The following is a 15,094-nucleotide window of genomic DNA, read 5'->3' on the forward strand; positions in this document are numbered from 1 at the left end:
ACTCCAAAACTATCCCGCCCCTAAAAGGGCCTAACGACTGTAATGATGAAGCTGTTAAAGCCAACTTCTTCAATATGTTCTTCAGCTCAGTGTTTGTTGACAGCAATGGCTGCTACCCACCATTTCCTCATCATACTATAACAAATTGTAACAATTTACTACATATTGATTTTACAGTAGATAACATTGAAATGGCACTATATTACCTAAAGCCATCTTTAGCTATTGGCGCTGATAGATCATGTGCCTACTTATTGAAAAAGCTTTCCACTGCTCTAGCTGAACCTTTATGCACAATCTATGAGGTGTCTTTCAGAACCAGCTCTTTGCCTGACTTATGGTCATTAGCCACGGTCATAGCTATTTTTTTAAAAAAGGGAGTCCCTAGCCTAGTAGAAAATTACAGACCAAACTATTTGTCTCACCTCTCCTCTCCTCAGGCCCAAAAGAGATTATATCTTTATATATAAGAATTTATTAATAAGATTTATAGGTTTTTTCCCTAAGTCCCAAATTACAATTTATATCCAGTTTATTTTTACTAATTAAGGTTGTCATTTCATTATTATCATTGTAGTTAATTACATGTTAACAAAATAAACATTTGAAATCTAAAGCAATCTAAAAAATGCTAACATTCCTACTTATTAATCACCAAAAATATCAATTAACATTTCCTTATTATTATTGTAGTTAAGAAAAAAAATGTTTACTATTTGTATCGCATCTCCTCTCTTCTGAACCAAATTAATTATACCTTCATAACAAGATCTAAACAAAAATTTGTTAATAAGATTTATAGGTCTTTTCGCCAAATCCCAATTTACAATTTATGGCCAGATTATTTATCCTAATTAAGGTTATCATTTCATTATTAATGTCATAGTTAATTATATATTAACGAATAAACATTCAATGATAATCTAAAACAGTCTACAAAATACCAAAATCCCTACTTATTAATCATCAAAAATTAGCTAACATTTTATCGTCAACTAGCATTATCAACCTGTATCTTTCCAATAGCAAAACGGTCTTATCTCTCTTGCCAGTTGTTGTGTCAATTCTCTTTTCAGCTCCTTTCCAAAGTTACAAACTTCTCTCCGCACTTTGTTGCTTAGAAGATCTCTCATATAGTCTCGTTGCCCTTGAATTGTTATTAACATTAGCTTAGCTTTGGTTGTCAAACTTATTTCTGAATAGATTTGTCTTCTTAACTCTATCCTTTTCACTTTTTTTCCTCCTGTATCTTGAAATTTGGGATAAAGCTCCAAATTGTCAAATTCACTTTTCCATCTTCCCTTCTTTCTGCTTTCACCCACATTTGCTCCATTAATGAGTTCATCTGTTGCCTTGCCTTTATTTTCTGTATTTTCATTCTCTTCTTTAATTTTTGGCGCTCCAACCCCATCATCTTTTGCTGTGATACACAATAAACTATCCAATTTCTTGTCAAATCTCTCAAATCCTTCTAAAATATTTTGAACTCCAACCAGGATGTTTTGAAATTTTAAGTTTTCCTCATCTGAATATTGATCCATTTTTCCAAAAGAAAAGAAATGTAAAAAAAGAAAAAAGGAGTCTAATAATCACTGCCACTCTAGCCTGTTAAATTTTTTTATGAATATATCTGTCAGCCTCTGTTTTGCTGCTTGCTTTCGGCTGCCATTGAAATGGGGAGGGGGGCATTGTATGTGGGTGGGGAAGTGTCAGCACAGGAGTGACTGTAAAAGGGAGGTGTTCTCACCATCTACTGCGCATGCGGCAGATAAAGGATTTGCCGCCAAGGCCAACTATCCGGCATACCAGCCTGATGATGCTTTTTGAAAATGTCTCCCACATGACACCTGTGGGGTGTACTGATTGGACTATGGGCTGAGGTTACCAGGGGGAAGGGGTTGGGTCACATATTGAAATCTATGCTTACGCGCACTTTTGCCTCAGACCTTGCTTTGCCTAGCTACTATCTACTCATGACCAGTAAAAGTACTCTTAATTCTGCAAAATGGAGTTGAGTGGTTTCTTTCTTGGTTACTGAGTGAAGCAGCCCATGACATTAAGCAAGGTCTCAGACACGCACTTATCCCGGAGCTGATAACGTCTGAGGGGAGTGCACCCAATTCCTACACACACACCCTGGAACATGTCCCAGCAAGGCAACGACCAGGGGGAGAATGAGGAGAGCCTCATGAAACAAATTGCAGAGGCTTGGAAAAAGAAACATTCCAGTCCTGACCCTGGAAAAGAAACGGATCTCCATGGAACAGAGGAGAGGTCTGTAGAAAAATTTATCTGCTTGAGGGAAGTTGGGGGGGGGGGCTGAAGGTGGAACTCATCAACATGATTTAGCCGTGACCACACTGACAACAGCCAAAAACATCCCAAGAGGAGGAGGGACTCCCGCAGACGCCGGATGGCTAAAACCTCCCCCCAGAGTGTGAAAACCGGGGAACAATCAAAAGATTTATGGCTCTCCCTCAGGCAGCTGTGGAATTCCATGCAACAGTTCGGAGATGTATTTTTTATTGAAGAAGCCAAGGTAAGAAAAATTACTATAGCTTTGGGAAGTAAGGCAGCCATTGGGATGGAGGCCCTGCATGATGCTGACCCCCCCCCCCCTTACCGAGAGACTATAAAAGATTTATGGCTGCTCTGAGTAAAATGATGATTCGCTCACAGTGCGACAAACAAAAGCCAACATTGAATCCCTTAACCAGGGAAACAAGAACTGTGTAAACAGGGAGTTCCCCCCCCCAAAAAAAAATTGCAGCTCTGCTATGAACTGGCTGCAGAGATGGGAAGTGATTTAATCCATGACAATTATAGCGAAAGTTGGAGAGAGAAGGCTACCTCCCCCCCAAGGAGCTCCAAATGAAAGGAAACCCAGATTTCTCATCCCCAAACTGAGCCCAAGGCCCTCTATTAGGGGGGAGAGGAGACCAGAGAAACCACTTGGGAGGAAAAGGGAGGCCGCCATGAAGGCATTGGAAGCTCATCCCCAAATCCACCCTGCCCCAGGGGAAGAGGAATCGGAGAAAAGTGAAACCAAAACTGATGACAATCGTCTAGTAAGCTCCCGATCGGGGCCCATGACTATCCCAGTGAAAGTTAAAGTGCCCTCTACTGGAGTGCAAGAAAATATGCTGGCTCTTTTAGATTCGGGTTGCACACGTTGCATCGTTAGCCCCGAAGTAGTGGAAATATTGGGGCTAAAACCAAAAACCTTGAAGGTCCCTATTGCTTTTTGCCAGTTGGGCGGCTCGATAGCTGGAGGGATTTGCCGTTTGTGGTCCAGGCGGATGCAAGTGACGTTGCAGTAGGGGCGGTATTACTACAAGCAAATGCTGATGGAAAACTACAACCTTGAACTTACACCTCTCGGAAGCTAACTGAGACAGAGAGACGATGGGCTATATGGGAAAAGGAGGCTTTTGCAGTCAGGTGGGCTTTAATGACCTGGCGACATTTCTTGGAGGGGGCTAAACACCCTTTTGAGGTGTGGACTGATTATAAGAACTTGGAGGCGTTAAAAACTCCCCAAAAATTATCCCCCAAACAGATGAGATGGGCACAACACTTTAACAGGTTCAATTTCACTTTAAAGTATATCCCCGGGGGGGGGGGGAGAACTTTATGGCAGATGCTCTTTCCAGACTCCCTCAATACAACAGCTCAAAGCTTAGTGTGGTTCACCCAGTCATCCCAGCAAAGAATCTTGCTGCTCTGGTGGTCACCATAAGCCAGAGCAGTTTTAATTTTGAGGTCACGAAGGACCTCGTCTCCAAACTTAAGGAGGGCCTTGATTCCAATGAGTGGTTTAAACAGCATTCCAATGAGTGTACCATGAAAGACCGTCTACCTTGGATATGAGCTAAATTGTATGTTCCTGCTGCCATTAGAACTTTGGTTCTACAACGGGCCCATGACTCAAGCATGGCAGACCATTTTGGATTTGTGAAAACTCTACATCTCATTAAACGGCAATTTTGGTGGCCGTCATTGAAGAAGGACATTGAGTCTTATGTGGGCAGTTGCCCCACATGTGCTGCTGCAAAGCACCCACCAGGGAAACCCCAGGGCCTACTCCAGGGTGTGGCCCGTCCGTAGACACCGTGGAAAGAAATATCTATGGATTTCATTGTTGAATTACCTGAAAGTCAAGGAAATACTGTGATTTGGGTCGTTACAGACTTGTTTTCCAAACAAGTTCATTTTGTTCTGTGTTCCAAAATCCTGTCGGCTAAATCCTTGGCTAAATTGTTTATTACACATGTATATCACCTGCATGGTGTACCAGACTGCATTATCTCTGATAGGGGGGGGTCCAATTCACCTCCTTATTTTGGAAGGAGTTTAGCCAGGGGCTAAGCTCCGCCCATCATCCGCAGATTAACGGAGCTTGTGAAAGGACTAATTCTGTTTTGGAACAGTACTCCGGTGTTTCATTACTTATCAGCAAGATAATTGGGTTGAGTTGCTACCTCATGCTGAAGTGGCCTACAACAACTCGGTGCACAGCAGTACTGGTTTTACGCCATTTAAAGTAGTGTTTGGCCATGATTTTGTACCTATTCCGGAAGTACCACGAGAAAAGCCACAAGTTCTGTCCCTTTCAGAATGGGGTGACCAACTCTGCAAAATCTGGCCTTTGGCATACAAGGCATTGGATGCTGCTCATCGAGCACACAAGAAACAGGCTGACAAGAAGAGGAGTAAGCAAAGGGAATACAAGGTTGGAAATATAGAAATAGAGCCAAGGTGGCGCAGTGGTTAAATGCAGCACTGCAGGCTACTGCTAGATCAGCAGGTCAGCGGTTCAAATCTCACCGGCTCAGGGTTGACTCAGCCTTCCATCCTTCCGAGGTGGGTAAAATGAGGACCCAGATTGTTGGGGGCAATATGCTGACTCTCTTTAAACCGCTTAGAGAGACCTGAAAGGCCTATGAAGCGGTATATAAGTCTACTGCTATTGCTATTGCTATCAACACTGATTTTATAAAATCCCCCCATATGGAAAGTTTGGGCTTGGACAACCTAGAACTATGCCGCCTATGGTCTGACCTAAATGTAGTACATAAAATTGTCTGCTACAATGCCCTACCTGCCAATGATTACTTCAGCTTCAACTGCAATAATACACGGGCAAACAATAGATACAAACTCAAGATAAACTGCTTCAAACTCAATTGCAGAAAATACAACTTCAACAACAGAGTGGTCAATGTACTACCTGACTCTATTGTTACATCCTCAAACCCCCATAACTTTAACCTTAAGCTATCTATCATGGACCTCACCCCTTTCCTAAGAGGTCTGTAAGGAGGCATGCATAAGTGTACCAGCGTGCCTACCATTTATTTGTACCCATTTCCTGTGTTCATGTCTACGTTTATACTTTTACCTGTTATGCGGTACATGTTTGACAAACTAAATAAATAATAAAATTATAATAATAAATATATAATTTATTGCCCACAACATATGGCCTAATATTTAATTATTGCATACTGTCAAATATAAGATTGGATTCAAATTGGGCAGCAAAATTTCCAAACCGGCAACTTCAAACTAGATTAGATTAATTTTTGACTCTTCTTCTCCTTAATAGGAGCTGGTCATTTTTGTAGCATTGCAGTTTCTTCAGAATAACTGAAATTTTTATCAAAAGAAATATCTCCTTTAATTTTTCCTAAATAAGATAGCAAATCTTTAGTGGTATTTCTGAAGCTAATTTTTAAGAATCAATAAACCACAGAATGAAAGAAAAACATATTTTACCTCCATTGTTATTTGATAACCTTGGAAAGCCTTTAATCTCTTTTGTTTCTCTTCTTCTTGCCCCATACTTATCCATGTGTCTGTAATTAAAACATTGGCCCCCTTGGCAGCTTCCAATGGGTTAGTTGTCAGAAGCAATTTGGTGCCATACTGATCAAATAAAGGAAAAGAGGTATGCTAAGTTAACATGCTGTAGACTAGAAATCACATTTTAAAATGTAATGCTCATACCTTTATAGAATATTCTTCAGCTATTTTGATTACAGTGGAATTTGGTTCAAAACCCTATCAAATAAGAAGAAACATTACAGTATGATCTAATATTGATAAAACCTTCTTTAACATTCTGAAAATGGGCTAATTATAAAATGCCTAGCCTTGTAATGGTCTCTCTACATAGCAGGGTAAAAGAGAAAGGATATGCTGAAATGTGTGTTATGTCACAATTTAACTTATACCAAATTAAAGTTTGTTCCCTAATAAGTGTCTATCAGGAAATAAAATAATTATCTAGTTTCATTACTGTTGCCTAGATGATTAGAAGGTACTGAACACATTTAATGTGGGCTTTCTACATATACAATAAGTGGTATGTCTTAGAATTTTTCCCACCCTTCTTCAAGGACTGTCACGTTCATGTGGTAGGTTGTTACTATTATATAATGCCAATAGACTTCCTTTTCAAGTACAATGATAAAGATGGGGCGATTTTGGTTATGGTTTGAACTGGAAGATGACTAGATTGTAGACAGAGTTTATCTTTTTTATCAAGTATCTTTTTTATCAATCATAGAATAATTTCTGGACATCTGTACAGTAGTCTTTGCTTACTGACCTCTCTTTCAGCAGGACCCCCTGTCTGTTAGAAATTGCAAAGGGGTTGGATGAGTGGTACTTAGCACTGGTCCTCAAAATCCCAGCCATTGGAGCACTCCAGCCATGTGATTACAATTCAGATGCTTGGCAATCACCTCATGTTTACAATGGTTGCAGCAATGTTCCACAGTCACATAACCACTATTTGCAGCCTTTATTGCCAGATTTAAGTTAATAAGGAAGCAAGCAAGGAAAATTGCACATTGCTCTGGTATGTCCCCCCCCCCCCCGCATTCCTGCATCCCACCATGTTTTCTTGGGCCTCCCTAAATTTACACATATGCTTGCATGCATCCCATGCCTTCTTTTCTGGCCTCCCTGTGCTCACATGCACCCGGTGCAGTCCTTTCCCAGTCTCCCTGTGCTTACACATCAGCACCTTACTCCCTCATTCTCACTGTATGTGCTGAACTGCAGCACCCATTTCAATTCATGCGTGGCTTGTGCCAGGCTTCCCAAGGTCATACCTACCCCTGTGGCACCCCCACTCCTTACCTGGGACTACTGTCACTTTCAACTTAACGATTGCACTGCATCCTCCTTCCCTGCACTTGCATCACTTGTGCTGGACTATAGTATCCCATCTCCCTCAACTCATTTATAGCCTGTGCCAGGCTTCCCAGGGCCTTTCCCATTCCCTTTGAACACCCTCCTCCCAGACTCCTGATGCTTCTCCCACAGTGACGTGCAGTCAGGGGAGGCAGGGGAGGCAGAGCCTCACCACTGTCATCATGAAAAGAAAAAAAAATGTAAAAGGAAAAAGGCGAGAGCTGAGGTCAGGCTGAGCTAGTTGCTGCCAGAGTCACTGTGGATGACTCTGCTTAGTGCTTAACTATTTTAAAAAGCCTCTAAAAAAGCGCCCTCTACAGGAGGAGGCAGGAGAATGACGTGCCTCATCTAGTCTGACTTCAGGCGTTTTATGATCACTCGAGCAAAGTTAAGCAAGGGTTAAAAGCCGAAAAATTCCTGATGTAGGTGAAGCACGTCATTCTCCTGCCTCCTCCTGTAGAGGGCGCTTTTTAGAGGCTTTTTTAAACAGTTAAGCAGAGTCATCCACTGTGAGGCAGCAACTAGCTCAGCCTGACCTCAGCTCTCGCCTTTTTCCTTTTACATTTTTTTTCTTTTCATGATGACAGGCAAGAGCAGAGTTGAAATCCTCTCTGAAACAGCTGGAAAAGGTACATGTGGGTCGGAGGGAGGGGGAGGAATTCAAACTTCATCCTCCTGGTGTGGGGCTTTGGGCAAAGGCTGGAGGGAAGTGCTCTCTCTCCCCAAGTGTAGTTTGATTGCAGACAGAGCCTCGTTGTCTTTTCAAACCTGTAATCAGTGAAGCTGGGCTGGATCCTTCCGGGGCTGGGGGAAAGTGTGTGTGCTCCAGTATGGCTCTTTGACTGGCTTCCTGCCTCCTCCTGTGGTCTCCATGACTCCCTCCAATCCAACTTTGTGTGTGTGTGTGTGTGTGTGTGTGTGTGTGTGTGTGTGCTTATTTGAGAGAGAGTTTGAGTGAGAGAGGGAAGGGGATAGGAGAGATAGTCCAATCCAACTTTTGTGTGTGTGTGTGTGTATGTGTGTGTTTGAGAGGGGGGGAGGGAGGGAGAGAAGGAGGAAGGAGGGGAAGGGAGAAGAAAAAGAAAAAGAAAGAAGGAAACTTATTTCGCAAAGGAGAAAAACAAATGCTGTCGCTTTAAATCGGAACTGAGCATTCCTGGCTGTGGAATTCTGGGAGCTGAAGTCCACAAGTCTAAAAAAATTTGTGTCAGTGCCTCACCAGCCATAAACCTCACCGCACATAACTGTTCTCCGATAACAACCCACTCAGGGATGGGTTCCTGCCAGTTCTAACCTCTTCTATAGAAGAGGTTCCACAAATCTATTATGCCATTTAGAACTGGTTCCAGCTCTCTCCCCCTGCCCGTCCGCACCACACTTGCCCCGCCCGCTGCTCACTAATTGGTTGGCTCACCAATTGCCCCGCCCGCCTCTAAGAGTCCTATCTAAACCTTAAAGTCTTAAAGCTGTCAAGTTTGAACATCCCTGGGGGCGGGTTCTAAAGGGTTAGGGGTGCAAGGGTCTTGTAACTTGACAGCTTTAAGACTTGCACACTTCAGTGCCAGAGTTCCTGAGCCAACACGACTGGAGGAGGAATTCTGGGAGTTGAAGTCCACAAGTCCTAAAGCTGTCAAGTTTGAACACCCCTGGGGTTTTTTTCTAAAGGGTTAGGGATGCAAGGGTCTTGTAACTTGACAGCTTTAAGGTGTGCTTCAAATGCCAGAGTTTATGAGCCAACATTTTGGTTGCAAAGCAAGAGCATTGTTAAGTGAGTTTCACTACATTTTACAAGTTGGCCACACCCACCCAGTCACATAACTGCCAAGCCAGTCCCACAAAGCAGGCCACACCTACAGAAGAGGCTCTAAAGAATTTTGAAACCCACCACTGAACCCACTGTCTTGGCTTAAGATAACAACCGGGACTGCCTGGATTACCTTTGCTAAGTAATGCAGTCATGTAACATTGTGATTTACAATTGCATCACTTAGCAATGGCAGTCCTGGTCTCAATTGCTATCATAACCGGAGGAGTACCTGTAATCTTGTGGTATATCCTGTATTAAATAAATGAGCTGATTTATTCCCAATTCAAATTCAGCTACAAAATATACAACGGATGAAAAGGGAGGGGGGGGGATAAAAAGCAGAAAAAAATTCCCTTTCTGTCTGTAATACTGAAACTTAATAAGAGTTCTTCCTCTCCATTCTCTCTGCTTTCCTAATAGAATATCCTCAGGATGATAATCCTGAGTTATACTCTACCATATTTTGAAAGTCCATGTTGGGTGAAGGCTATACAAAGGGAATAAGGTGAATGGTAGCAAATATTTGCAAGTCATATTTGCAAAATGTGGACAAGAGTTATAATATGCTCTCTTTTAAATTATTTCTGGTCCACCAAGTTCCTCATAGTTAAACTGATGACTAGAGGTAGTAGACAAAAAAATAAATAAATGAGTTACCTCTTCTGTACATCTCATACTATGTTTAAAATCTTTTAAACATTGAAGCATCACAAACGGAGTTCTGTTTATAACAGTAAAATTCCCTTACCTTTGGAGTAGCAACATGAAGATTCATCCCAAATTTAGCAGCACTTAACAGAATAGAGTTTAGAACATTGTTTCCATCACCTATCCAACTGAGGGTCAATCCATTCAAGGACCTATAATGTTCCTATCCCCAAAAATAAATAAAACAAAGAAAGAGAGAGGAGAGAAGGAAAGCGAGAGATAATATAGAAATTGAAATCTTTTGAGATAAGGAGCAAGTAGAACAATGTTAATATGCATAATATAGCAATAGTATTGCATATTTATTAAATCTGAATAATATTTTAATCATAAATTGCAGGTAGTAATTGGCAATAAGTATTGGTTTGGGCTTATTTGTTGTCAATCTAAATTTTATCTGCTCTTCTTTATTTCATTGCAAGGTATTATATTTTGTTAATACAATTATTGTTAGAACTGTTCATTATTATCCATTATTGTTTTGAATTACTATTTTAGCCAAGGGTGAATCAATACATTATTGTTATAATAATAAATGGAAAATCATATTTAACCCTGCAATAGCTTTTGTGGGGGGTGGGAGGGGGTGGCAGACTGAAATTCTGTTAGCATAGTAGTCTTAGCGTCTAGGGAGATTCTCAATCATCCAGGTCATGGATGTCCCAAAGGTACTTTTTTCAAGAGGCAGCTGGACATTCTGGTTTTTCTTTGAAGACGTTTGGCTTCTCATCCAAACCTCCAGGTGACTTTAATGACCCGCTAAAAGAATACAAATGAACAGCTGTCTGCAGGGAGCATAAATCCTTTCATTTCCTACCATCCAGTCAGAGCTGAAAAAGCTTCTTAGATGAGAAGCAAAACGAAAACCAGAAAGTACAGTTGCCTTTTGAAAAAAGGACCTTTGGGATAATAGCCTTAGATAATTCTAATAGCCATTGCTAGCCAATAAAAAAGTATTCTGTAATCCCTCAACACATAGACAAAGTTATATCAGATGATGGCAGTGACGTGCGGTGAGGTTGCTACCTGGTGAGGCTCAGCAGGGCAGCGGTCGGCCTCGGCGGGGGGGGGGAATTTGCATTGCGGGAGCAACCAAGCGCCCGGGTCTGCAGCAAAGGCGCTTGGTGGCTCCCGCAATGCAAAGTGCCCCGCTGCCCCCCCCCCCCGCTGTCCCGGCCTGCGTCCGCTGCTTCTCCAAACTCCGCCGCTGGAAGTCCCGGATCGCCTCTGGGGGAAGGCTGAGTGAAAAACGGAGCGAAGCTTCTCTGCGGCCTCCCGGCGCTGCCCAGAGGCTCTTGCAGGAGCACGTGTCGGCGGCTGGCGGCCTGGAGCGGCCCCGGCTGTGAGACAAGGGAGCACTTAAAGTAGCCGCTGCTGCTGCCATCACCACCGCCCCGCCGGGCAAAGGAGGGGTGGTGGCGGCGGCGGCAGCGGCTGCTTTAAGTGCTCCCTTGTCTCACAGCCGGGGCCGCTCCAGGCCGCCGGCCGCTGACACATGCTCCTGCAAGAGCCTCTGGGCAGCGCCGGGAGGCCACAGAGAAGCTTCGCTCCGCTTCTCACCCAGCCTTCCCCCAGAGGCGATCCGGGACTTCCAGCGGCGGAGCCTAGAGAAGCAGGCCGGGGCAGCGGGCGGCAGCATCGGGGATGGTGGGGCACTTTGCATCACGGGAGCCGCCAAGCGCCCAGGTCTGCAGCAAAGAGGCAGCCTCCTCCTTCTCGCCCACTCCTCTCTCCTCTGAAGCACGCCCCGCCCAACGTAAGCGTGCTCAAGAAGACACGATTGGCTGCTTCCAAATCAGGGGGCGGGAGAATTAGTGCCTCTTTTCCATCTGAACTTCTTTGTCTTTTAACTCTTTATTAACTTTTGGAAGGCGAAAAATTCCTTATGGAAAAGAGGCCCCGAGTTCTCTCGCCTCCTGCTTTGGTTAACACTAAGCAGACACCAAGCCACTGTGAGCTGGAATCTGGTAGCAACTATCTTGGCTTTAATTATTTAAAAAAATATATTTAAATTTCTTTCTTTTTCCTGAGGAGACTGGTGAGGCTCCGCCTCCCTTGCCTCTAGTGACTGCACGTCCCTGGATGATGGAAGCCAAACAGTAATTTCCATTGCATTCCATTCCTTCTGCATCCCAGAATCGGGGTGTGTGTGTGTGAGATATGGTTGATAATGTAAATATTCCAAAGGGTAACTTATATGGGGATTTATTAGCACAGCAAATGGGCAGTGAATTGCTATAAAAAAGTAAATCATGTTATAACTGAAAACATATCAATTCTTGACGATGAAATATACTATAAAAGTGAAAACTATGGTAGATAAAATGATACCAGACAAATAGAAAATATGAAAATGGCTTAATTAATTATATGTTATGAAATTGCATGACGTTATACTTTTAAAACAGTTTAAGTAGGCTGACTGCTTCTCATTTTCAATTAAAAGTATTTACTAATTCATGATATTACTATATAGTTGTTCCATTAGCTCTTCATCTATATTTATTATGGAGAAAAAATTCAATCACAATACATGGATGCCTGGGAAAGGCTTCAGTGTCTTCTGCAGTGCAGAGATTTTTGGTATCCTGAAGGGATGTTCTTGGTTTTTTTTTCATGCACTGAAAGACATCCAGTCAAAGATAATTTGGGTGATTCATCCAGTCAAAGGAATGACGGTACACTTTAAGTAGCAAGTGGTTGCTCAATCATTAAAAACATATTTCGTTCACGGACATATTTTTATAAAACAATTAAGCAAGGAAGTGTATATATAAACCTTATTTCATATGTAGTGGTATTGAAAGAAAATAAGCTGAAGAGATACAAACTTTCATATATGAGGGAGGAAAAAGAGTGTTTCAGGTGGCGGGCAGTTCCAGGCTGCCAGGATCACAGATCCATCTCCCGGGCCAGGAGCAGAAGCCAACCACCCTCTGCATGGGTCAAGGATTAATCCAGACTGGGCTACATTTGGAGGGAGCCAGGCAAGTGGGAGCTGTGCACGGCGGGCAGAGAATGTGTGTGTGGTGGTGGTGGTGGGTTCCTCCGGTGAACACTCAATGCCACCTTTCCTTCTTGAGCTCCAAAGCTTTAGGTGGGCAGGCAGGATGTCACACCAGCTGCCTTCACCCCTGGCCAGCCTGGAAGGCCAGATGGTCATTAGGGAGGCTTTTGGGGGGGGGGGGCTAGAAGCGAACTTTGCAGGAGGCCCATGCCTGGCCCCAGGGATGCTGTGAAAAAGCAGGGATCAGTGGAGGCAAATGAGCCAAGACCAGATGCCAGGTGCACAATGGGGTCTTTTGAGATGGGGGAAGGGTGTGGCACAGGGTTTTGTTTTGCCTCCAAGTTGCAGGTTGGAAAGGGGCTGCTCCGCTTTAATGAAGCGAGGCTGAAAGTGAGTCATCCATGGGGGGATGAGGGGTGCTCTCCCTCCATTTCTGAGGGAGGAGGGGGAAGCAACTTGTCTAAGAGTGGAAATGGGCAGCCAGCAGCTGATGGGTAGCCAACGGGAGATAAAAAGGCGGTCTCAGTGTTTGGGGGGGGTCAGAAGAGAAAGAAAAGTGGGGGAAATCCACTGGCCAAAGGATGAATGCCTTTGCAAAGGAGAATCTTTGTGCCCAAAGCAATTCAAACTGATTTTTTTTTAAAAAAAGTGGGGGAAGCTTAGCGGCTCCTTAGGCATCCCTGCTTCTCCAGACCACCCAGGCAGAGGCTGGCTGGTTTCTGCTCCTGGCCCAGGAGATGGATCTGTGATCCCCGCAGCCTGGAACTGCCCACAGCCTGAAACACTCTATTTCCTCCAAGATTGCAAAAACAGGGCGTGTGTTCCTCCTGGCCAGTTCCATCTCCCATTCCCAGCCAATCAGCTGCTCCTGATAAATCAGGCTGCAATAATGTGCTGAAGCTAACCAGGCCGTTGGCTGCAAGAATGCTAGCCAGATTAATATTGATGGATGCTGCTAGGCAGAGGCAGAAAGTTTTTTCCTGTTTTCCTCCCAAAAAATTAAGGTGCATCTGATGCAACTTATACTCTGAAAAATACGGTATTTTTTCATTGTTTCACTCCTTTTTGAAATATGACTTCAGGGATTTGGACAGAAGGAAATAACAACAGTCACAAATGTTTATACAAACCTTGATGATCTGGTATCATACAGTCTATATACTGTATTTTTCAGAGTATAAGTTACACCTTTTTTTCTCAAAAAAGAGGCTGAAAATCTGGGTGCATCTTATACATTGAATACAGCATTTTTTTTGCCTCCTGAAGTCCCACTCACAAAAATGGCCGTGCATACCCTTATGGAGGCTTTCAGAGAGCTCCTGGGGGCTGGGGAGGGCAGAAATGAGCAAAACATGGGCTGTTTTTTGCCCCCCCCAGCCCCCAGCAGCACTCTTTAAGCCTCCATGAGGCCATGCATGCATTTATATTTTTTTTTACAAAAAAGGGCCCGTTTTTGCAGGGAAAAACCTAGTTGGTAATGAAATGTCTGCAACAAAACCACCAAGCACAGAAAACCCCACAGTTCAACCCTGAACTACAAATACTTTCTTCTACCAATTTCTTAACTTAAATTCAAATCTTAACTCTCTAAGATAGACCTATACATACGCTTAAGCTCAAATATACCTAATTTTTAGCACAAATTGCTAAAATTATACTTTAAATCAAAGAATGGAAAGCTATTACCTGGAGTGTAAGATAATCAGCTAAAATCTGGATAGGATGATCAAAATCAGACAACCCATTTATCACTGGGATTGCGGCTTCTTCTGCAAGTGTGATTAGGTCGCAATGTTTATATACTCTGGCCAAGATTGCATCTGTCATGGTTGACAGTACCCTATAGAAAACAAAATATAAAGCTTTTGCAAAGGATCAATGCAATTCTCAGCGTTCCAAATAGCATCCAAAATTAAATCAGAGTCCAAGGCAAAGTATTGCTCAAAGTTCCAAATTATTAAGAGAGCCATGTTGGCACATCTGGGGGAAACTCGAACTTGACCTTCCTAGTTTTCCCCCCACACAGTTCATGCTCTTGCTCCCACACCCATAAGTCCATCACATGGTCCAATCTTCCACTGCCATGCTGGCAGTTCCACCCATCCAGTTCCAGTTAGGTGCAGAGGTGTACAAACGATGACCTTGGATTCTAGAAAGGAATTTTAATTTGGCTATATAGCATTGTACTCCATACCATCCCCCCTCCCATTTTCCCACAATAGAAACAGTATAGTAGAATAATAAAAAGTGTGGCAGGCCAAAGATCCAAAAAGGAATATGGCTGCAGGCCTGACAGCAATAATTATCTCTCCCAATTTTCCTTCTACCTGAATAATTTAAACCATTTTACACACTTTAAAATATGTAGC

General features: G+C 43.1%; 1 protein-coding gene across 1 annotated transcript in view; it reads right to left on the bottom strand.

The window, feature by feature from the left end:
• OTC (ornithine carbamoyltransferase) overlaps positions 1 to 15,094 on the bottom strand; it is a 71,476-nt gene that overhangs the window by 19,913 nt on the left and 36,469 nt on the right. Inside the window, 4 exon segments of the mRNA XM_032220386.1 lie at positions 5,779 to 5,928; positions 6,010 to 6,063; positions 9,759 to 9,881; positions 14,412 to 14,565. Of these exon segments, the coding sequence (XP_032076277.1) occupies positions 5,779 to 5,928; positions 6,010 to 6,063; positions 9,759 to 9,881; positions 14,412 to 14,565 (481 nt within the window).

This window comes from Thamnophis elegans, chromosome 6 (assembly GCF_009769535.1).
Source record: "Thamnophis elegans isolate rThaEle1 chromosome 6, rThaEle1.pri, whole genome shotgun sequence".
NCBI classification, from domain to species: domain Eukaryota; kingdom Metazoa; phylum Chordata; class Lepidosauria; order Squamata; family Colubridae; genus Thamnophis; species Thamnophis elegans.